At 45.6% G+C, this 22,822-nt stretch overlaps 1 protein-coding gene across 3 annotated transcripts in view; it reads right to left on the bottom strand.

Annotated features, from left to right (window-relative positions):
- The window catches only part of WIPI2 (WD repeat domain, phosphoinositide interacting 2), a 195,741-nt gene that overhangs the window by 44,994 nt on the left and 127,925 nt on the right, over positions 1 to 22,822 (bottom strand). For all 3 annotated transcript variants that reach the window (XM_077275602.1, XM_077275603.1, XM_077275604.1), the window contains exon 7: positions 16,955 to 17,025. In XM_077275602.1, coding sequence (XP_077131717.1) covers positions 16,955 to 17,025 — 71 coding nt within the window. The remainder of the gene's footprint in view (positions 1 to 16,954; positions 17,026 to 22,822) is intronic.

Below are 22,822 nucleotides of genomic sequence, written 5' to 3'. Positions count from 1 at the left end.
CATTTTGGAATCTAGAACCCCTAAGAAACTTATCTAGATGTGTGATGAGCACTTTGAAACCCCAAGTGCTTCACAGAAGTTTATAATGTACAGACGAAAAAATAAAAAATCATTTATTTATTTTTTTTACAAAAATTATCTTTTTGCTCCCAATTTTTTATTTTCACAAGGGTAACAGGAGAAACTGGACCCCAAAAGTTGCTGTCCAATTTGTCCTGAGTACGCCAATACCATATATGTGGGGGTAAATCACTGTTTGGGCGCACAGCAGAGCTCGGAAGGGAAGGAGCACTGTTTGACTTTTTCAATGCAGAATTGGCTGGAATTGAGATCGGACGCCATGTCGCGTTTGGAGAGCCCCTGATGTGCCTAAACAGTGGAAACCCCCCAATTCTAACTTCAACCCTAACTCCAACACACCCCTAACCCTAATCCCAGCCCTAAACATAACCCTATCCACAAACCTAACCTTATCCCTAATCCCATCCTTAACCCTAACCCAAACCCCAACCCTAACTTTAGCCCCAACCCTAACTTTAGCCCCAACCCTAACTTTAGCCCCAACCCTAACCCTAACTTTAGCCCCAACCCTAAACCTAACTTTAGCCCCAACCCTAACCCTAAGTTTAGCTCCCAACTCTAACCCTAACTTTAACCCCAACCCTAACCCAAGCTTTAGCCCTAACTCTAACGGGTAAATGGAAATAAATACATTTTTTTATATTATTATTTGTCCCTAACTAAGGGGGTGTGATAAGGGGGGGTTGATTTAATATTTATAGTGGGTTTTTATGTTTGGCAGCTGTCACACGCTAAAAGACGCTTTTTATTGCAAAAAATAGCTTTTGCATCACATTTTGAGAGCTATAATTTTATCCATATTTTGGCCCAGAGTCATGTGAGGTCTTGTTTTTTGTGGTACGAGTTGATGTTTTTATTGGTACCATTTTCAGGCACATGTCATTTTTTGATCGCTTTTTATTATGATTTTTCGGAGGCAGAATTAACAAAAACTAGCAATTCATGAATTTCTTTTTTTTTTTTTTGAGGGGGGGGGGGGGGGCGCGTTTATACCGTTCCGCGTGTGGTAAAATTGATAAAGCAGTTTTATTCTTCGGGTTAGTACGATTACAGCGATACCTCATTTATATATTTTTTTATGTTTTGGCGGGCGCTTTTATACAATAAAAACTATTTTATATAAAAACTAATTATATTTGCATCGCTTTATTCTGAAAGCTATAACTTTCAGCGGAACCCTGTTTATTTATATCCGTCTTTTTCATCACGTGTTATTCCACTTTCTGTTCGGCGGGATGATAAAGCATTGGTTTTTTTGCCTTTTTTATGGGGTTCACTAAAGGGGTCAATTAGTGGGACAGTTTTATAGGTCGGGTCGTTATGGACCCGGCGATACTAAATATGTGTACTTCTATTTTTTTTAAATTTATATAAAGAAACGTATTTATTGGAAAAAAAATGTTTTTTTCTTTATTAAGGAATTTAAAAAAATATATATATTTTTACACATGCTAATATTTTTTATTTAAACTTTTTCTTGTTTGATCGCAGTGTTCTGGGGGTTAATGTGCCGGGTGCAGTCCGTAACTGCTCCTGGCACTTAGTGCCGGGTGTCAGCTGTGAGAATCAACTGACATCCGGCCGCACACCACCCGTGTGTGCGGCCGATCGCCAATGACGTACTATCCTGTCCATGGTCAGATGGGCCCAGGGCACATGGAAGGGATAGTACGTCAGATGTCAGAAAGGGGTTAAGGTAATTTAGTGGCCTAGCCAGTATCCAATAAAAATAGGTAAACTGACTGAACAATATATATAATAATTTATGCTAGTGCATAGCCAAAAAAGATACATACAAAATAGATTATGGCCGCACTCATCTGTGCTAAAGTAAGGAAATGTGAAATATAAGCCAGTATCCAGACCTTAATGCTATAGAAAAGTTATAGAGGGAGTTGAAGCTCCGAGTTGCCAAGCGACAGCCTCAAAATCTTAATGATTTAGAGATGATCTTCAAAGAGGAGTGGGCCAAAATTCCTCCTGACATGGGCGCAAACCTCATGATCAACTACAAAAAAAGTCTGACTATTGTGCTTGCCAACAAGGGTTTTGCCACCACGTATTAAGTTTGGTTTGCCAGAGGGAACAAATACTTATTTCCCCCACTGTAGATGCCAAATCCCTCTGAAACAGAATAGTCAGGGAGGACAACTGACAATTGAGGGAGTTAAACACCAGTCCTGTTTTCAATCCGGATTGATAGAAGGAGAGCAGCATTAGCAAGAAAATGAATCAGGCAAAGTAGTAGTAGACTCACCACTAAAAATAAAATCTCCAATTGCGCTGGTAGACTTACAATGAGGATGGCTTCCAAGCTCTAATCATAGTCTGACTGAGTACATACAATGACTGATTCAGACAGACATGCTGTCCTCAAAATTGCAGCTTCAACAGCCACGCCATCAAATTGAGCGGCCATTAATTCGGATGAAAGAAAGGACCCTGGGACAGCAGATACGGACGGTCCGGAAGAGCCCATGGGACATCCACCAGGAGATTGATCACATTCGAGTACCAGGCCCTACAAGGCCAATCTAGAGCAATGAAAATGACTGGAACACCCTGTGCTTTGATCTTCTTGAGAAATCTGGGTAAAAGTGGTAAAGGTGGAAAGAGATAATGCAGAGTGAACTGGCATCAAGGCATTACCAGGGCGTTGACTGCGAACGCCTAGGGGTCCCGGGACCTTGCAAAAATTTTGGCACATTGAGATTTTTGTCTGGATGCCAATAGATCTACATCCGGCTTATCCCACAGCCGACGAATCTGCCTGCCTCTGGATGAAGTGCATACACTCCTGCAGGTGAGCTTCTGGCAACTTAAAAAGTCTGCCTCCCCATTGTCTACTCCCAGATATATCAACTGCATAGTTTAGCAGAACTTTGTCCTCCGCCACTCCAAAATCCCTGTGACCTCCGCCATGGCTGATGGGCTTCGCTTGCTCCCTGGTGGTTGATATAGGCAACAGCAGTAGGATTGTCTAATTGAACTCTGATCGCCAACCCCTGGGCTAAGTGCTGCCAATGTAAAAGAGCCAGACTGATAGCTTTCAGCTCCAGTACGTTGATTGGGAGAAGTCTCACCTTAATAATTAGTCAGAAAAATATAATATGTAAGGGTCATCAAAAGTGAAAATATCTTAAAAACTAATATTCATTATATATACATTAAAACCATTGTGTAACACAACAAAAAAAAAACAATGATTAAAAACCAGTAGGAGAATGACCATGGGGCCCAATAGTGTGTTTACGAAAAAGTCTAGGAGGCTCAGTCCCTACCATGATACCCTATGATAATTGGTAGCTTACCTCGGTGGCTGGCACCCTAAAACAAATTATAACTGGCGCAAACACTCAAGAGTGGCTGTCAATAACTAAATCACCTTAGCTCCTCCCCCTTTCTTAAGCAAAAGCGCCCCGGTGTGGGTCCACTGACATACTGTAGCCACAGGGAGCAGAAACAGGTAAAAGGTATACACAGCCCAAAGCAAATGAAGCACTGCAACAGTTTCTTTGATTACTTCAAAACAGAATAAATCATGGTTACTTATCGTTTTACCAGTATGCCTGAATGCATGTCCCCATGACGGTTCATCAGGAGGCCAAGTGATAAGTGGAAGAACATAGGAATTGTCCAGATGGCATTACTCCTTGGAATGGTAGTCCCTTCAAAGATTTCGTTGAGGTTAAATCTGCCCTCCATACCTTGAGCCACAGCAAGAGGCGAATTGCGACGCAACTGCTTGCCGACTGAGCAGAACACTCTGCTGCATCTAAGGATGGTGCACAGAGATAATTCATTGCCTGTGCCATCTGATCAGCAATATCGACTAATTCCAGATCCTTGGAATTGGCCAACAAACTTCGGCACAAATACCCAGCCCATGCCGTTACCACCTTGGAAACCCAAGTAGCAGAAAAGGCAGGGCAAAGGCCAAAAACTGCTGCCAGAGACTCTATATGCCTGTCCGAGGGATCCTTAAGCACCACAATCTCGATTAAAGGTAGAGTGGTCACTTTAGATCAGTGAGACACTGGAGTATTTACCAAGCGGCGACCAGATATGCTGGGAAGGGGTATAAGACCTCCCATACAGCTACGCTTCTGAAAGCGTTTGTTTGGGTGTTCCCATGCTTTCTGCAGCATGTCTGTAAACTTCACATGGTTACAAATGGATCTAGCCACACGTTTATCCCCCCTAAAGAAACCGGTTTCAGTAACGGTCAGTAACGGGAGGGGGCGATGCAGCTGTCACTACCAGAGAGGTGTCCACCGCCAACGCCAAACTATCCACCATTTCCCTTAGTTTTCCCAACAGATATGGATACAAGACGGATTCTGAATTGGAACTGGATTCTGAGTGCTGAGGGGAGCGAATTCCCTGGGAAAGGGAAAAGGAATATGGCCACCTCCCATGTGAACATGACCGGGACATTAAAGTACCCGCGGTCATCTGGACCGCTTTTGTGACCGACAAAATTGGTATGGGGTGGCCGGAGGTTCCAACTCACAGCTAAATCATGAACCCAGGTGGGGCCATATTCTCCTCAGTAGTCATACAGGTTCCCTGTGCGGCTACCAGCAAGGAAGCAGGAAGGGTACAGGCGGTACAATAGGCAACAAACTGACAGATGGAAAACTTACTATTACAAGTCACACAAGCACAGCAAGTGACAAGTGCAGACTGCGCTAATGGGTGTGAACGGTCCTCTTTAAACCCAGACATTATGAGTAACAGAGAAAAGGCAGAAAGAAAAAATGGAAGACTCCACTAAACAGTTACACAAAAAACTGTTAAGAGTGGCTAGAATTAGCCCTTAGTAACCAACAGCCCACTACCTCCACATTGCAGGAATGTGTGCCCCTATGAGTTTGCTATCCCGCAAGGAGGAAGACCCCAAGGTGCTTCTCTGCCTCACACCATTTTTGCACTGAAAGCAGAATGCGGAAGGGGCGGGCCAGAGAGGCGGGAATTCGGCATGCCGAGACACTGCCGCTGATTGGCCGGGAGAAATCCAGCCATCGATTGCCTAGAAACATCCAGCCCGGTGATTGGCCACAACCTCCTGCCAGCATGCACACACGCCCAGACCGCACCCGCGCTAGCTACCACAGAGAGGCCCTCAGTAACAGGAGGAAGTCATGAGGAAATGCTCCACTCCCACCCACCATCAATCTAACCCTGACCCACTAAGGCCGAGGGGACGAGCTGGGCAGGTAGGGCCACCAGTAGCAGCACCTGCTTCCTGCATAGGCTCTGGTATCCACCACCTTAAAGATATAGCAGGGAAAGAGAGGGCATCAGGGGAAGAGGAGCAGAAGAGTGGGAGCGGGAAGGGAGGGAGAGTGGGAAAGGGAAGGGAGGGAGAGTGGGAAAGGGAAGGGAGGGAGAGTTGGAGGGGGAAGGGAGGGAGTTGGAGGGGGAGGGGAGGGAGAGTTGGAGGGGGAAGGGGAGGTGGAGAGCGGGAGAGGAACGGGCTTACGACAGGGATGTACTTACCTGTCCTGAAACTACAGATCCCTTTATCTTCTGCTTCATGCAAACATGGCTATGTGGGGTGGTGGGTAAGAGCTAGTTGGCTTATGGACTTCTGCCCCAGTACTTGCATGACTGTGTCAAGGTACCTTAGTCCGGCCACACCGACGCAGGAGGATATGGACTGCGCAATTACAGCCTGTACTCTCCGTTGCTACGTGGGTGAAGCAGAGTGCATAATTACATTCTATTCCCCTGAGACAGCCATCTAAAAGAAAAAAAACTAAGCAGTTAGCAGGTCTGAGACAGACCTCGCCTCCAACTGACTCTACGCTAAGCCAACAAAAGTACCCCAATGTTCAAGTAAAATAGAGAAATCTTTATTGAAAATCCATATAGGTAAAAAAGATAAAAACAATTAAAAGAAGTCAAACTGCATAGATACAGTGGGGAAAAAAAGTATTTAGTCAGCCACCAATTGTGCAAGTTCTCCCACATAAAAAGATGAGAGAGGCCTGTAATTGACATCATAGGTAGACCACAACTATGAGGGTCAAAATGAGAAAACAAATACAGAAAATCACCTTGTCTGATTTGACAAGATTTATGTTGCAAATTATGGTGGAAAACAAGTATTTGGTCATTAACAAAAGTTCATCTCAATATTTTGTTAAATATCCTTTGTTGGCAATGACAGAGGTCAAACGTTTTCTGTAAGTCATCACAAAGTTGGCACACATTGCTGGTGGTATGTTGGCCCATTCCTCCATGCACATATCCTCCAGAGCAGTGATGTTTTGGGCCTGTCGCTGGGCAACACGGACTTTCAACTCCCTCCAAAGGTTTTCTATGGGGTTGAGATCTGGAGACTGGCTAGGCCACTCCAGGACCTTCCTATGCTTCTTACGCAGCCACTCCTTCATTGCCCTGGCGGTGTTGCTTGCGATCATCATCATGCTAAAAGACCCATCCATGTTCCATCTTCAATGCCCTTGCTGATGGAAGGAGGTTTGCTCTCAAAATCTCACGATACATTGCCTCATTCATTCTTTCATGTACACGGATCAGTCGTCCTGGTCCCTTTGCAGAGAAACAGCCCCAAACCATGATGTTGCCACCCCATGCTTCACAGTAGGTATGGTGTTCTTTGGATGCAACTCAGCGCTCTGTCTCCTCCAAACACGACGAGTTTTGTTTCTACCAAACAGTTCTACTTTGGTTTCATCAGACAATATGACATTCTCCCATTACTCTTCTGGATAATCCAAGTACTCTCTAGCAAACTTCAGACGGGCCCGGACATGTACTGGCTTAAGCTGGGGAAAAGTCTGGCACTGCAGGAGTCCCTGGCAGCGTAGTGTGGTACTGATAGTAACCTTTGTTACGGTGGTCCCAGCTCTATGCAGGTCATTCACTAGGTCCCCCCGTGTGGTTCAGGGATTTTTGCTCACCGTTCTTGTGATCATTTTGACTCCACGGGGTGAGATCTTGCGTGGAGCCCCAGATCAAGCAAGATTATTAGTGGTCTTGTAAGTCTTCCATTTTATTATTATTCCCAGCCTGGTGCAGGGCTACAATTTTGTTTCTGGTGTCCTTCGACAGCTCTTTGGTCTTCACCATAGTGGAGTTTGCAGTGTGACTGTTTGAGGTTGTGGACAGGTGTCTTTTATACTGATAACAAGTTCAAACAGATGCCATTACTACAAGTAATGAGTGTAGGACAGAGCAGTATCTTAAAGAAGAAGTTACACGTCTGTGAGACAGAAATCTTGCATGTTTTTAGGTGACCAAATACTTGTTTTCCACCATAATTTGCAAAATAAATCTTGCCAAATCAGATAAGGTGATTTTCTAGATTTGTTTTCTCATTTTGACTCTCATAGTGGTGGTCTACCTATGATGTCAATTACAGGCCTCTCTCATCTTTTTAAGTGGGAGAACTTGCAGAATTGGTGGCTGACTAAATAGGGGAGAAGCCAATTATATTTAAATGCAATAGTGTCAGCCTCCAGGTGGCAGCAGACTATCCCATAGTTCTGTCTCCCCCAATAAGATGAACAAAAGAGAAACACCAAGGTTAATTATCGGTAGCCATTTTTTCTAGAGCCCATTAAAGCACACCTGAGAGAGGGATCCGCCCCGCAAGGACAGGAAACCTACTGAAATAAAAGGGCGGTACCTGTTCCCTACATCAGTTGGGTTACAGAGCATGAAAGGACCTCCAAATTAATTATATACATACCCTACACCATATAACAAAATCACCCAATCTATAGTGCAAACCAATATGGTGATAAAAGATGGGGAATATATGAGTGCTCTCATGGGCTCTGGAAAAAAAGGCTATCGGCAAGTAACCTTGGTGTTTTCCCTTCACCGATGACAGCACACAACTATATAATGCCCCCAAAGCTGATACCTGGACCTTAAAATTACTAGTAGCTAACCCCAGTTTGAACCCTGTCTGAAGGAATTTTAGGATGGGACCGATTGGAGACTTTTGACCCAATGGTGTAGTGAAACCTCCACCAGGGGGAGCTGCTGAGGGAAGAGAGGTTAAACACTAAGCGTAGCAACACAGAGCAAGAGCACAGGTGTCACAGATAATGAGAGAGTGGTCAGACGAACCGAGTCAGAAATGATCAGGAACAGAAGTACAAGAAGGAGCAGCCATACACATAGTCAAAATACTAAGCTGAGGGTCAAAGAGCTAAACATGAGAGCGGGGTCCAAAAACGTGAGACGGACGACGTGGTTGGGGTACAAGCCAGAGAATCAAAAAGCCAGACAGGGAACGTAGCAGCAGAGACGGATATAAAGAGACGGGGTCAGAGACAAGCTGGGGTCATACACGTGAATACAAGTCAAAGGCAGGAGGGTCACCAAGGTACAAGGGTCAGAGGTTCTAAACTGGAAGCTTGAGCTATCACTAACACTGGTCAGCAGGCTGTGACTGTTGTGAATTTACCTTTTGGCTCCCTCTAGTGGCTACTAGTGATTTTACTCTGGGTATGTCTATCATCCCTTGTATGCTCACCTGGGTCGTTAGGTCAGGGGTGTTGCTATATAAGCTCCCTGGACCTTCAGTTCAATGCCTGGCAACGTTGATATCAGAGCTAATCTGTAGTGCTCTTGTCTACTGATCCTGGTTCCTGCGTGATTAAGCTAAGTCCGCTTTCTTGCTTTTTGCTATTTGTTTTTGTTTGCATTTTTGTCCAGCTTGTTCATTATCTGTATCCTTTCCTTGCTCGAAGCTCTAGGGAGGCTGGAGTTCTCCCCCCGGCCGTTAGACGGTTCGGGGGTTCTTGAATCTCCAGTGTGGAATTTTGTTAGGGTTTTTGTTGACCATATAAGTTATCTTACTACATTCTGCTATTAGTAAGCGGGCCTCTCTTTGCTAAACCTAGTTCATCTCTGTGTTTGTCATTTCCTCTTACCTCACCGTTATTATTTGTGGGGGGCTTGTATCCTACTTTTGGGGTCTATTCTCTGGAGGCAAGAGAGGTCTTTGTTTTCCTCTTCTAGGGGTAGTTAGTCCTCCGGCTGGCGCGAGACATCTAGCGACCAACGTAGGCATGTTCCCCGGCTACTTCTAGTGTTGGCGTTAGGAGTAGATATATGGTCAACCCAGTTACCACTGCCCTATGAGCTGGATTTTTGTACTTCGCAGACTTGCTGATATCTCTGAGACCCTCGCCATTGGGGTCATAACAGTGACGGACTGAAATAGCCCAGCTAGCTCCAGAATGAGGCCGAGATTAACCCCTGCATGACCAGTCCTGAGAGAGGAAAGAAGAAAAGAAACTCCGGACTGGACCATGACAAATGGCTTCTCTAAAAATTCCATTAATTTTTTCCATATCCTACCGTAAATTCTTGTTATTATAGGCTTTCTACTTCTTATCAAGGTGGAAACTAACCCTGGCAAAAAAACCCTAGGTTACTCAATATTGCCCTTTCAAATTCCAAGATGCTAGATGGAGGCAAGCAACACAAGTGTGGAATATTGGACCTTGCATAAGAAGGCCCGGGATCTCCAACAGGATCCATGGATCTGACAGTGACATCCTCCATGATCTTTTTCAGGCCAGAATCAATACTATTGGAGAGAAGGGCATAAGCAATCCTGAAGTCCCATGGAATCTGGAGGGCATCTACCGCAAACGGGTTTTCCTTGGGTCTAGTGAACAGAACTTTTTTACTTTTCTGTTGCATCAGTCAGCAAACAACTCTATTGCTGGCAACCCCCATAGATGAACTACCTGGGGGGAACACTCCGGAGTTTGGGGCCCATTCCCCGTTTCAGCTTGTTGCGGCTTAGGAAGTCTGCCTCTGTGCTTTCTGCTCCCCTTATGTGCAGTGCTGTAAGGGACAAAAGATGTTGCTCTGCTACCTGAAAGAGTTTATTTGCTGCTTCCATTAAGGAGTGTGAATTTGTTCCCCCCTGGTGGTTGATATACGCCACTGTAACCCGGTTGTCCAACATAACTCGGACATGACGACCCAGGAGGAGAGGAAGAAAGCCCTTTAGAGCACTTCCCACTGCTCACAATTCTTTTAGGTTTGATGACCTTCCTTTCTCGGAGAGTGTCCAAGACCCCTGAATAGTATGACTTATGACGTGTGCCCCAAACCAGAGTTGCTCACGTCTGTTATTATGTTGTTTACTGGCCTCAGCCCAGATTTTTTAAGACGGCTGTCACCTCTTTCAACTGTCTAGCACAGTGCTCTTCCGATCTTCCTACTATAAAGAAGTCATCTAGGTAAGGAACGATTACTGTGTTCCAGATGTGTAGAAAGACTGTCATTTTGGCTATTAACTTGGTGAAGACCTTCTGAGCCACTGACATCCCGTATGGAAGGGCTCGGAATTGAAAAAGTCTGATCTCTCTTTGTATGTATAGGGCCACTCTTAGGTATTTCTGATGGTCTGGATGAATCAGGATATGATGGTAAGCATCTTTTAAATCGGCAACCACCATAAAACAATTGTGGTGAAGAAGTTTTATGGCCATATTCACAGACTTCATCTTGAAAGTGTAATTTGAGCAGAGATCCTTCTTCCAGTCCACTGCTAGTGGGTTTTTGCTTAGCGCACACTCCCTGCTCCTCTTCTTAGCACTAGCTTTTGTAGGCCTCTCCTAGTGATTTAAACAAACAATAAGTGGCCTATTAACAAATGGTGACATTCACGAAGATCACTCACCACCTGCTGTCATTTAAGAATACCGGATTAGGAGGCTGTTGTGGGATACGCAACGCATCCTCTCTGAATACTGAGGAGTCTTGAGATGCTCTGCTCCTCTGGCTGGGTTGCCTGCTGCTCCTACCACTCAAATGGCTGCTTCCCCTGTGTCCACATTGATGGTGAGCTGATGGCTGCTGCTGATTGGTTGTCATGGAGGGCCAAGGCAGACAAGGCAAGCTGGAGAGTGAGCAGCATTCTGCTCCACTGCTCTCCCTTAAGAAGGAGGAGCCAGCGCCATATTCTTAGTCTGCATCTTCCAATGATTGGTGCCCTCCCCCCCCCCCATGGAAAGCCAACAGGACATGCCGTTCCTCGGTGCCCTGGCCGGCGACCATTTTCTTCCGGCGCGCCCCCTGACGTCACTTGGGCACACCCATTTCCTGGGTGCCTTGCAGCTGTGATGTCAGCGGTGTGCACCAAAGGATATGCTTCCCAGACGCTTTATAACGATGAGACAGACACGGGGAGTGAAGCAGGGGGAAGGCAGCGCAACGGTCCGATACTAGCTTCAGATCTGTTTCTGCCACCCACATGTGCATAGAGCCCCCATGTGACCCGGGAACAGCGCTTCCAGTTATCTGAAGGCCGGGGCCACAGGCATGCAGCCTGCTCTTACGGACACCAGGACAGGCCTAGGTAAGGGTTCTTCTTGTTTTAATCCACTGCGTATTTCAGTACAAGGTTTCCATCAAGGACAGAAAACCAACTGATGCATGGGAGGGGTATGGACCTTTTATTTTAGTAGGTTTCCAGTCCTTGCGGGGTGCATCCCACTCTCAGGTGTGTTGTCATGGGTGAAGGGAAAAATCACTGTTTTCTCTCCTGCAGATCTACCAGTTCTCTGAATGATCAGCTCTGTATATCCCCGCTCACACCACTGATTGGCAGCTTTCAGTGTGCACTGTGCATAGTAGAAAGTTGCCAATTACTGGAGGGTCAGGGCTATACAGGACTTATGGATAATGCAGGACTACATGGAAGCAGGTTTACTTGTCCTCTAGTGATAATGTCCTGCTGATAAAACAGTTATTTTATCAAAACTACAGCAGCCCAGTAACTGACAACTCTGGAATCAGGGTCTGTCTATATATCATGCTGCTCTCAGATCAGGTGGCAAAAAGCGGTGTCAGATTTCCTTTAAGGAAGACATTGTTTTAAAGAAAAAGTAAAACTAAACATAATTTGGAAGTTATAGCCAGGTACGGGCTGAGTAAGACAGTCCACAATGGCCATGTATGGTGCAGACTCCACTTCTGAGCCAGCTCCATACACTCCCACCAAACAACACGTATTAATACGTCCTACTTTGAGAAGGAAGAAATTCTTGAAAAATATGGATTTTTGTGATAATGAAAGTGCTGTAGAGCCAGCTGAATAGCCCGAATCTCCAGAAGGTTGATCAAGAGGGCTGAATCCCGTGAAGACCAGCGTCCCTGGGCTGTATATGTTGGTGAAACACCACTCCCCATCAGAGGAGACTGGCATCGGTCATGAGCACCAGCCATTGGACTGGGGGAAAAAGTTTCCCCTGTTGAAGGGAGGATCTCATTGCCCACCATGTAAGCGCCTGTCTGACCTGAGTGGAAAGACGGCACCGGAGATTGAGAGAGAATGGGTTCCTGTCCCAAGCTGCCAAAAGGGCATGCTGTAGGGGACGTAGATGGAGTTGCGCAAACGGAACAGCCTCTATCGCTGCCACTATCCTTCCTAAGACTCTCATGCAAAACCGCATGGTATGAGGGACCGGCTGGCGAAGGACCCGCACTTCCTGCTGGAGTGCTAGGACTTTGTCCCGGGGGAGTATTGTGAGCCCTCGGGAGGTGTCGAAGATCATCCCCAGAAAGGTGATCCTCTGAGATGGCACAGGAGATGACTTTTTAAAATTCACCAGCAAGCCCAGGCAAGCAAGAGTATCTAGCGTGATGCTGACACTTTCCTCGCAGGCCCGAAAAGATGGACCCTTGACCAGGAGGTCGTCTAAATATGGCAAGATGACTATAACCCGGGAATGTCGGATGGACACCACGGCCGCCATGACCTTTGTGAACACCCTGCTGGCGGAGGTCAGCCCGAAAGGCAAGGCTGTGAACTGGAAATGCAGATTGCTGATGGCAAAACGATGAAACCTCTGATGCGGAGGGAATATGGGGATGTGAAGATAGGCGTCTTGGATATCTATAGACGCCAAATATTTTCCCTTTTCCATGGCAGCAATGACTGAGAGGAGAGATTCCATTCGGAAATGACGAATGCTGACAAACCTGTTCAGAAGCTTCAGGTCCAGAATAGGCCTTACTGCTCCGACCTTTTTGGGGACTATGAACAGGTTGGAATAGAAACCTTGAAACTTCTCGTCATCTGGTACAGGGACGATAACTCCACTGAGCCGAAGAGACTTGACAGCCTTGAATAAGGCCTGTGCCCGGAATTCTGAACTGGGAAGCCGAGACAGAAAAAATCGACTAGGGGGGCAGCTGAAAAATTCTATCTTGTGCCCTGAGGATACCAGCTCTCTTACCCATCTGTCGTGTATAAAGGCGAGCCAGACTTGATGAAACCAGAGTAGGTGGCCGCCCATTTTGCTGGTGACGACCGGAGACTGCCTCCAGTCATTTGTATGAGAGAATCTGGAGGGCCTAGATCCTCTAGATCTTGGCTGGTGGGACCGCATCCTGTCCAACGGGTTGGTTCTGTATGAGATCTGACGATCCCTGTTCTGATTAGGCCGACCTGAACCGATAGGATCAGCCGCCGTGGTCCACCCCGGGTTTCGAAAGGACCTAAACCGTACCTGAAACCGATGACGAAATGGCTGCTGAATCCTTTGCTGCGGAAGGAAGCTGCTCTTCCCCCCCTGTGGAATCAGAAATTAGTTGATCTAATTTTTCGCCGAATAACCAGCCACTCTGATAGGGCAAAGAAGGGACTTTTTTGAGGTTGAATCTGCACGCCATGTCCTCAACCATAGAGCCCTCCTAATGGAAATTGCGTTTGCGGCAGCCAGTGCCGCGCAGTTCGCCGCATCCAAAGATGCATTAATCAAATAGTCTCCCGCTAGAGCGATCTGATTTGAGATTTCGGCCACCTCGGATGGCAGGTCCTTATCCTGCAGGGCTCTATTCAATGACTCTGACCAGGATATCATGGCCTTAGCTACCCAAGTCGCCGCAAAAGAGGGCAAAAGGGCGGAACCTGAAGCTTCAAAAACTGAGCGAGCCAGGCTCTCAATGAGCTGATCAGTGGGATCTTTAATAGAAGAACCATTAGGGAGGGATAACAAAGTTCTAGAAGCCAATCGTGACACGGGAGGATCCACCGAAGGGGATTCTGCCTACTTCTTACGGAGTTCAGGAGCGAAAGGATATCTTGTGTTCAGGGCACTCTGACCAGAGAAGCGCTTGTCTGGTCGCTCCCTGTGACGTTGCACTATATCCTCAACCTCTGGGTGAGTGCAAAATACTCTATGAGACTGCTTTGTCTGTTTAAATGACACACTATGACCCGAGGCCAAGGTGGATTCATCGTCTATACTCAGGGTTTGGTTGACGGCCTCAATGAGGCTGTCGATTGTCTCCTGGTAATTAGGTGCCTCTAAATTGAGGGACCCTTCGGAATCGGAATCCGAGTTTTGTTCACTAACCTCTCCTGGAGAGGGAGAGCGAGAGACGGAACTCATGGATGCCGAGGCACCAGACGGACCAGAGGACGCTGTGTGGGTTAGTTTCCCCAGTGTCTGCTCACAGAGAGAGCAGACCCTGCAGGCCGGAGGTTCCTGTGAGATGGAGGATTCCTCCAAGACAGGCAAACCACTGTTCCTGCCCCTATCTAGAGCCTGAAGGGACTCGATTGCTCTAGTTAGCGACACCATAGATTGCGACAGAGACAGGGCCCATTCCAGGGGACCCGACAAACTGGGCTCAGTCACAGGGGAGGGCTCCTGAGCGTGCTCGGAATCGCAGGCCTCACAGAACTGATTGCTCTGGGCACGCGGAAAAGCAGACCGACAGGTAAAACATGAGGTATATAATACCGTATGGGTCTTGGACCGGTCCTTCTAGACATGGTGGGCCTGCTGCTGAAAGAATCTCCAATCTAGATTAGATGCAGCAGGGAGAGAGAAGCTGCCAGACTGGGAGTAACACTTACCCCACTCCTGTGTCCCTGGATCCTGCGGAACAACGTAGAAGAAACAGATCCTCTACCGATGCTCCTTATCTTCAAAAAAGCGCGCTCTGCTCGTAGGGGCGGAACCGGAAGCAGACGCGCTCTGGAGGTGGGACTTTCACCTGCGGCCTAGTACCAGCAAAAAACCGGGGACTAAATTTCCGGCGCCCGCCTGAGGATACGGGGGCGGGGCCCCCGGAAGCAGATGTGTTCCGGAGGCGGGACTTTCACCCACAGCCTAGTACCAGCAAAAGCCGAGGACTAAATTTCTGGCACCCACCCGAGAATACGGGGGTGGAGTCGACGTGAAGCCGCCAGAAGACTCACCGAAAGCCGAATTTCCGCCCGCCGACCCGGACCTGCCAGACCATACAGGGGGGAGAGGTTTGCGCATGGAAGTGCCAGGAAGAGCGCTGTAACAGGAGCCCTTCCAGCCCCCTACTCCTGCAATGGTTTCCAGCTTCAGGTTAGAGAGGGGGCTGCGTAAAGGATGGTGCAGGCACCCTAGCGCCATCTTCCCTTCAAGGGATGAGGAGAGGGACCGTCTGCCTCCTTCCATCACCGCAGTCTTAGCATTGGTGATGCAGTGGGGGCCGCAAGGACTGCACATATGCACCTGTACAGCCTAGGGTTTCAATACCTTAGGGTGGTCAGGGCTGAGTCCGGCATCTTGTCACATGTTGCGTGAGAGGATACGTGGAGGCGACACTCCACGTGCTCGCCCGCTGTTGGTTTGGGGAGATTGGACCCCTTCAAAAGGGTCCGTCGCCCCTGTCACATCTTCATGGTAAAAAAAAGAGAAAAGAAGTTTGGGAAAAAACCAGACATGTGCCTCCTAAAGACACTAAGCATGAACTGGGTTAGCCTGCGGCCAGTGTCAGGGTGTATACGGCGGCGGAGGAGCTAACTTTCTTTATGTTTACTTAGTGTCAGCCTCCTGGCGGCAGTAGCATACACCCACGGTCCTGTGTCCCCCAATGAGACGAAGGAGAAAAAAATGGTATATGTTTGTAAATGGTGGAACAATTGTGAATAAAAACCAAGCTGATGTAATAAAATTTGAAGTGCTCTGAATGGCTCCTGTGACAGTTTTTCTAAAACTATTTGGTTGGGCCAAGAAAGAAGTCACCACGCATTGAATATTACGTAGAAGGATTGTGATTCATTCAAGTGCAATTTTTTCCTTTAAGAAGCAAACAATCTGAACAGCAGTGAAACAAAACGAGATGGGGCGGTAGCCTTCACACAATGGCTCTGGTTCAGGAAAGTAAGGAAGTTTGTAAAATGTGGGGCCCAAATACACCTCTACATCCAGGGTTCCAAGAATTTTAAATCAAGTGTGTAAATCTTTTTACTTGTGTCTCATTCAGACATCCGTTTGTCTTTTCTCATGCACAAAAAAAAAGTCTAGACTATTTTTCAACACTGCACTATATCCGATTTTCATTTATTTTTGGTCTGTTTGTCCGGTTTGAACATTGGTGAGGAATTCACTTTTATGTTTCGCAAATGAAAAGCATAAATAAATACAATTTTTCATGCTATCCATTAATCAGCAAAAAACAGACAGCACTCATATGACCCATTAATGGCACCAGAGAAGTGCCCCCCCCCCCATCTCCAAAAAAAACCCACATACCAGAAAAGTGGTCATCTACTTGAGGCCTTAGGATAATGTTTATGTCCATGGTGTATTGTAGTTGTTCAAGCAGAAGACACCATAAGTTTAATTTTTGTTGCTTATTTTGTCATTTTTGTGACAGCTTTGCGCTTTTTTTTCAAATTATAAACAAAAAATAGTGGTGGCTTCTTGACACTGCGGTGCATTTGTTCATTATTGTTATAGTTTACAAAGGGCTTTTTAAGGCAGTTCCAGACAGAATCCACCTGAAAAAGATGCCATATGCACATTCCGATTTTCCGCAAATGTATGAAATAATATTCTCACAACTATATATAATATTAAGATAATTTTCTATTCACCGTTTCATTCCCCGCCTTAGCTCAAACAGCTTCTGACCTTCTGGAATGGAAAAAACACGGATCACTGTGCCCTGTAGAGGAAAGTATCATGTCAGAGAATGTATACAAGGAGACGATGGCTGTACGGCACTAAGGACAGAACAATGCTACCCTCCTGTCTAAATAACTACATTTTCTGACAAAGATAATAAGACATTTCACTGTAAGGCTACTACGCTAAAGAAAACAACTACATTCATACTACAAACAGATGACCAGAAGGGCAATAAACAGACCACCTCCCAGAATGGTGGTATGAAGTAGTAAGAAGGAAGATGATGTGATAAATTGTGGCAAAAATCCTACAATTAGTGGGTCCAGAACAAAAACAGATTTAGGAATTTGAAAAAAACATGACAGTCAAAAAAAGTAAATATCGGCCATTTATATAATTTACATGACGTCATTACATATAGTGGGGAAAATAAGTATATGATATACTGCCGACTTATCAAGTTTTCCCACCTACAAAGAACAGAGATGTAGTTTTTATCGTGGATACAATTCAACTGTGAGCGACAGAATCTAAAAATAAAAAACAGAAAATCACATTACACTTGCAAAATCGGCAGTGCATCAAATGCTTCTTTTCCCCACTGTACACATTGTAAGGGTTTTGTGATTCCTGCTATTTGCCATTATTGCATATTTTTTACATTACTTTTCTATACAGACCAAGTGCAAAAAAAAAATAGTATACATTTTTTTGACATGGGAGGTGACAGAGGGCTTTTACCATTGTATGTCTCTGGAGTGACATCTACTGCAGCCTTTTGCTGGACATTTGTAAAAACAATCATGTGGTATGAACAGAGCTTTATTGAGGCCCCTCTTCCTACATAAATAGCAGTTAGCAGGTTCACACCAATAATATGCAGCCACAAAGCAAAAAAAAACCCAAAAACCTAAACAATAACCATGTGCCATTCCATTTCCTAACTACCGAGTGGCTCCTCACAGGACTCCTCCGTCATTACAAGTGCAGGCTTCAGCTGTCGCCACTCTCACCCAAGCCATATTTCAATGACAAAGTTACTTTTATTTCTAAATCACAGAAAAACCCCTATATTAAAAACTTACTTCTTTATTAATCATTATTCTAAAACCTGGTGCACACAAAACCATTACCAAAGGAAAAAACAGTCATAAAACTTTTATAAAAAAGGCCATAGGAGGTGCCTGACCCTATGGTCTAGTGCTCACTAGCATCCTACCTAACAGCGGAGGTTGGCACCCTACAAACTATACCGTGGCGCCCACGCTCACCGTCTGCTGTTCCTTCTAATCTTAGAATCCCTATGGGACAGTGGGTATGGAAAGAAAAAGATAGAGTACCAATATAAATAACAATTAATAAGGATTATTTTGGGCCCAGATAGATAAATACTGGCCCTATATTCCGGCCCTACCTCACAGCGGGGGTTGGCACCCTAAACCAATAACGACATGTGGCGCCCCCACTCCTCGACTGCTGTCCCTAGGGCTTACCCTTATAGAGGAACATAAAGCGCTAAAGTGCAGGGAAACCAAAACCTACATGGGCAATATAAATTGGGCTTCAAATAACCGTTATTTCCACTTTAGCCATAAGATACAGTATTGGCATTAGTTCCAAAGGGCCCGTTTTATGGGTGCTGATTAATAAACCATGTAAGGAGCCTTCCACCTCCAATCAAAAAATAGGACTGAGGGTTTTCTAAAGACAATGCTTAACATCCATTAGCAACCTCTTACTGGATGTACCCAACCTCTCATAAAATATCCTGCCCAACCATATGTATATAGACAAAAGCTCATAATCATAGCCTATATGTGTATATGAAGATCACAATAGATATAACTCGACGCGTATCCCCTCTCAAACTGAGGTTCATCAGGAGAATATACACATCTCATTGATAATTGCTACTTAGCTCCATAGATGGCAATGTCCATAGCAATGATCATCAGCACATAGGGCCAGTCCCCTCCAGATAGTGAGCCTTGAATGAAATGCCCAGAACACCCAAATTATAGACTCCATTGATCACAAGAATAAAATCACATGAGTGTATACATACCAAGAAGTAATGTGTAGGCGGTATCCACGTGCTTATACAGCGTTTCACCCCACGCAGACGCTGACTCCCCAAGGCGCAGTAGGGGAAGCGGCCACCATGTCAATCGCTGCATAGCTTACTTCCGGTATCCAATGCGCAGTAACGGAAGCGGCCACTACGTCATCGCCGTACGTGGATACATCCGGCGTCCGTGCGCTTCACTGGCATTCCAAAGTTGCGCAGGCGCACAAGATTCTGCATACTGTTTGCAATGCGCAATAACGGAAACAGCCACCAAATTATAGTCGCACAGGATCCGTGTATTCCACTAGCGTTCCAAATTGCGCAAGCGTATTAAATGTACGTACCAACATCATATGCGCAATAGGAGAGAACAGCCACAGCGTTATCATAGCACATCATTTTTTTGGTATCTGTGGATTTCACTATTATTCCACATTGCGCAGAGGCACAAATTGTACCTCCAAAATTACCGCTTTTCTGCATTTTACCAAAATTCTCACACCGGCGTCTAGGATTTAAAAGTACACGCAATGGATCATGATTCATTCTTGCATTCCACAGGTATCCCATCCGGCGCATGCATAAGCCATAAAGGCTCAAATGCTCATTACAGCCCTATCCAAATGATGTATATATCTGCATAGTATCAATCCATATCATAACATCGTTTAACCTATCAGACACCATTAAATTGTAAACGCCACCATAGTGTTAGTCAGTAATTGGGTGAAAATAGATATGTTAAATTGACAGATGATCTGTCTGTCATGAAAGATGCAGTCTCAACAGTGGAGAGTAAATAACAAACAAATGACCTATTTTGGTCTATATTTAAAGGCTTTATCAATAGAAAGGGAATTAACCAATGGGAATCAATTTACATCACAGAAAACACCCAAAATTCATCTGTTCGTTAAGACCCATAGGGTAAACAGTGTCCATCCTATGGATCCATTTGAGCTCCTTTTGGAGAATCTTTTTATCCAAATTCCCACCTCTAACTGACGGGGTGATAACTTCAGTAACACAGAATGAGAAGGACTTAAGATCACTATTGTGCACCTCACGGACATTCCTCGGTATGGGAGTATCCCTCGCATGTCTAATGTCCCCAATGTGATCACCGATCCTCCTTCTGGGCTCCCTTACTGTTTTACCAATGTAATCCAATGGACAGGTACATGTGAACATATACACCACCCCAGTGGTCTTGCAATTGGCAAAATGTCTGCTTTCAAAAGTCCCTCCCATACTAGCACAGGTAAATTGTCCCCCAATCCTTACATAATCACAGAAAGAGCAGCTTCCGCACCTAAAGATGTCCACTTGCCTTCTGTCCAACCAAGTACCTTCCTTTTTTGGTGGAGTAAAGGTACTATGTATCAATTAACCTTTTATAGATCTCCCCCTTCTGAAGGTAATGGCTGGTGTTTGTGACAGACAGTCCTTAATATCTGTATCGGCCAACAGTATATCCCAATACTTAGTGATAATACTTCTCACTTCACCTGAGCAGACATCAAAATTACCTATCAGCCTCAAAAGGGAATCTTCATTAGCCTTAGGCCTAGGTTGAAGGACCTCTGACCTTGATAGGGGTTCAACCTGCTTGAATGCATCATATAAAACAGATTCAGGATATCCCCTTTCCCCGAATCTGCTTTTTAGGTCTCGCGCCTGGGTATAAAACGATGAATCAGATGAGCAATTCCTGTTCACTCTCAGATACTGTCCTTTAGGGATCCCCCTCCTAAGGCCAAACGGATGGTGGCTGTTCCATCTAAGCAGATTGTTAGTAGAGGTGGGTTTTCTAAAGATGCTAGTTTGTAATCTGCCCTCCGAATCTTTTCTGATCGTGATGTCAAGAAAATTGATTGAATGTAAATCAAGTTCAGAGGTGAATCTTAGGGTACCGTCTCACAAAACGATTTACCAACGATCACGACCAGCGATACGACCTGGCCGTAATCGTTGGTAAGTCGTTGTGTGGTCGCTGGGGAGCTGTCACACAGACAGCTCTCCAGCGACCAACGATGCCAAGGTCCCCGGGTAACCAGGGTAAACATCGGGTTACTAAGCGCAGGGCCGCGCTTAGTAACCCGATGTTTACCCTGGTTACCGTCGTAAATGTAAAAAAAAAAAAAAAAAAACAGTACATACTCACATTCCGGTGTCCGTCAGGTCCCTTGCCGTCTGCTTCCCGCACTGACTGACTCCCGGCTGTAAAGTGAAAGCAGATCACAGCGGTGACGTCACCACTGTGCTCTGCTTTCACTTTACGGCCGGGAGTCAGTCAGTGCGGGAAGCAGACGGCAAGTGACCTGACGGACACCGGAATGCGAGTATGTACTGCTTGTTTTTTTTTACATTTACGACGGTAACCAGGGTAAACATCGGGTTACTAAGCGCGGCCCTGTGCTTAGTAACCCGATGTTTACCCTGGTTACGAGCGAACGCATCGCTGGATCGGTGTCACACACACCGATCCAACGATGACAGCGGGAGATCCAGCGACGAAACAAAAGTTCCAAACGATCTGCTACGACGTACGATTCTCAGCAGGGTCCATGATCGCTGCTGCGTGTCAGACACAGCGATATCGTATGGATATCGCTGGAACGTCACGGATCGTACCGTCGTAGTGACAAAAGTGCCACTGTGAGACGGTACCCTTAGGCCTATATCATTAACATTCAAAGCTTCAATGAATCTGTCAAAGGAATTGGCATCCCCAGTCCACAAGATAAAAATATCATCAAAGTAGCGTCCCCAGAACAGTATCTGGGGACGCCACCATGCGGACCGGTTCTCACAAAAAAATCACTGTGTCCTTCCACCAGCCCAGGAGCAAATTAGCATATGCCGGTTTAGCCAGAGGTAAGTGTTCACACTAGGCAGACAGGTCAGGTACCCATCCGATCTGAGATTACCTTGACGTTTGGTGGATGGGCTCACAATTTTTGGCTAAATCTTGTGCTAAGCATCTCATATGTTTTTTCATAGATTTCACAAGCCATTATGCTATTCACATTTTATGTATCGCACATTTCCTTGCTTTAGTACAGTAAAATTGAATGCAGCCATTGATCTATTTGCTATGTAAGTCTTTTTGGTTATGCACCGGTTCAGACTAGATTGCTGTTCAGTCAGTTTTCCTATATTTACTATGTACTATATTTTCTGACATGAACTCCCCGCCCTTCACCATGCTGTGATTTTAATTACATCCAAACACAGTTAATTCTGACCTTCCTATAAATGCAGGCTTTACCTTGTTATTAGCCAGAGGTAAGTGTTCACACTAGGCAGACAGGTCAGGCACCCATCCGATCTGAGATTACCTTGACGTTTGGTGGATGGGCTCACAATTTTTGGCCAAATCTTGTGCTAAGCATCTCATGTGTTTTTTCATAGATTTCACAAGCCATTATGCTATTCACATTTTATGTATCGCACATTTCCTTGCTTTAGTACAGTAAAATTGAGTGCAGCCATTGATCTATTTGATTTGTAATGTCCCCAATGTGATCACCGATCCTCCTTCTGGGCTCCCTTACTGTTTTACCAATGTAATCCAATGGACAGGTACATGTGAACATATACACCACCCAGTGGTCTTGCAATTGGCAAAATGTTTGCTTTCAAAAGTCCGTCCCATACTAGCACTGGTAAATTGTCCCCCAGTCCTTACATAATCACAGAAAGAGCAGCTTCCGCACCTAAAGATGTCCACTTGCCTTCTGTCCAACCAGGTACCTTCCTTTTT

The sequence above is a fragment of the Ranitomeya variabilis genome, chromosome 7 (genome assembly GCF_051348905.1).
Source record: "Ranitomeya variabilis isolate aRanVar5 chromosome 7, aRanVar5.hap1, whole genome shotgun sequence".
NCBI lineage: Eukaryota > Metazoa > Chordata > Amphibia > Anura > Dendrobatidae > Ranitomeya > Ranitomeya variabilis.
Note: the sequence above shows the minus strand (reverse complement) of the source record. Positions and strands in the feature narration are given on the sequence as shown.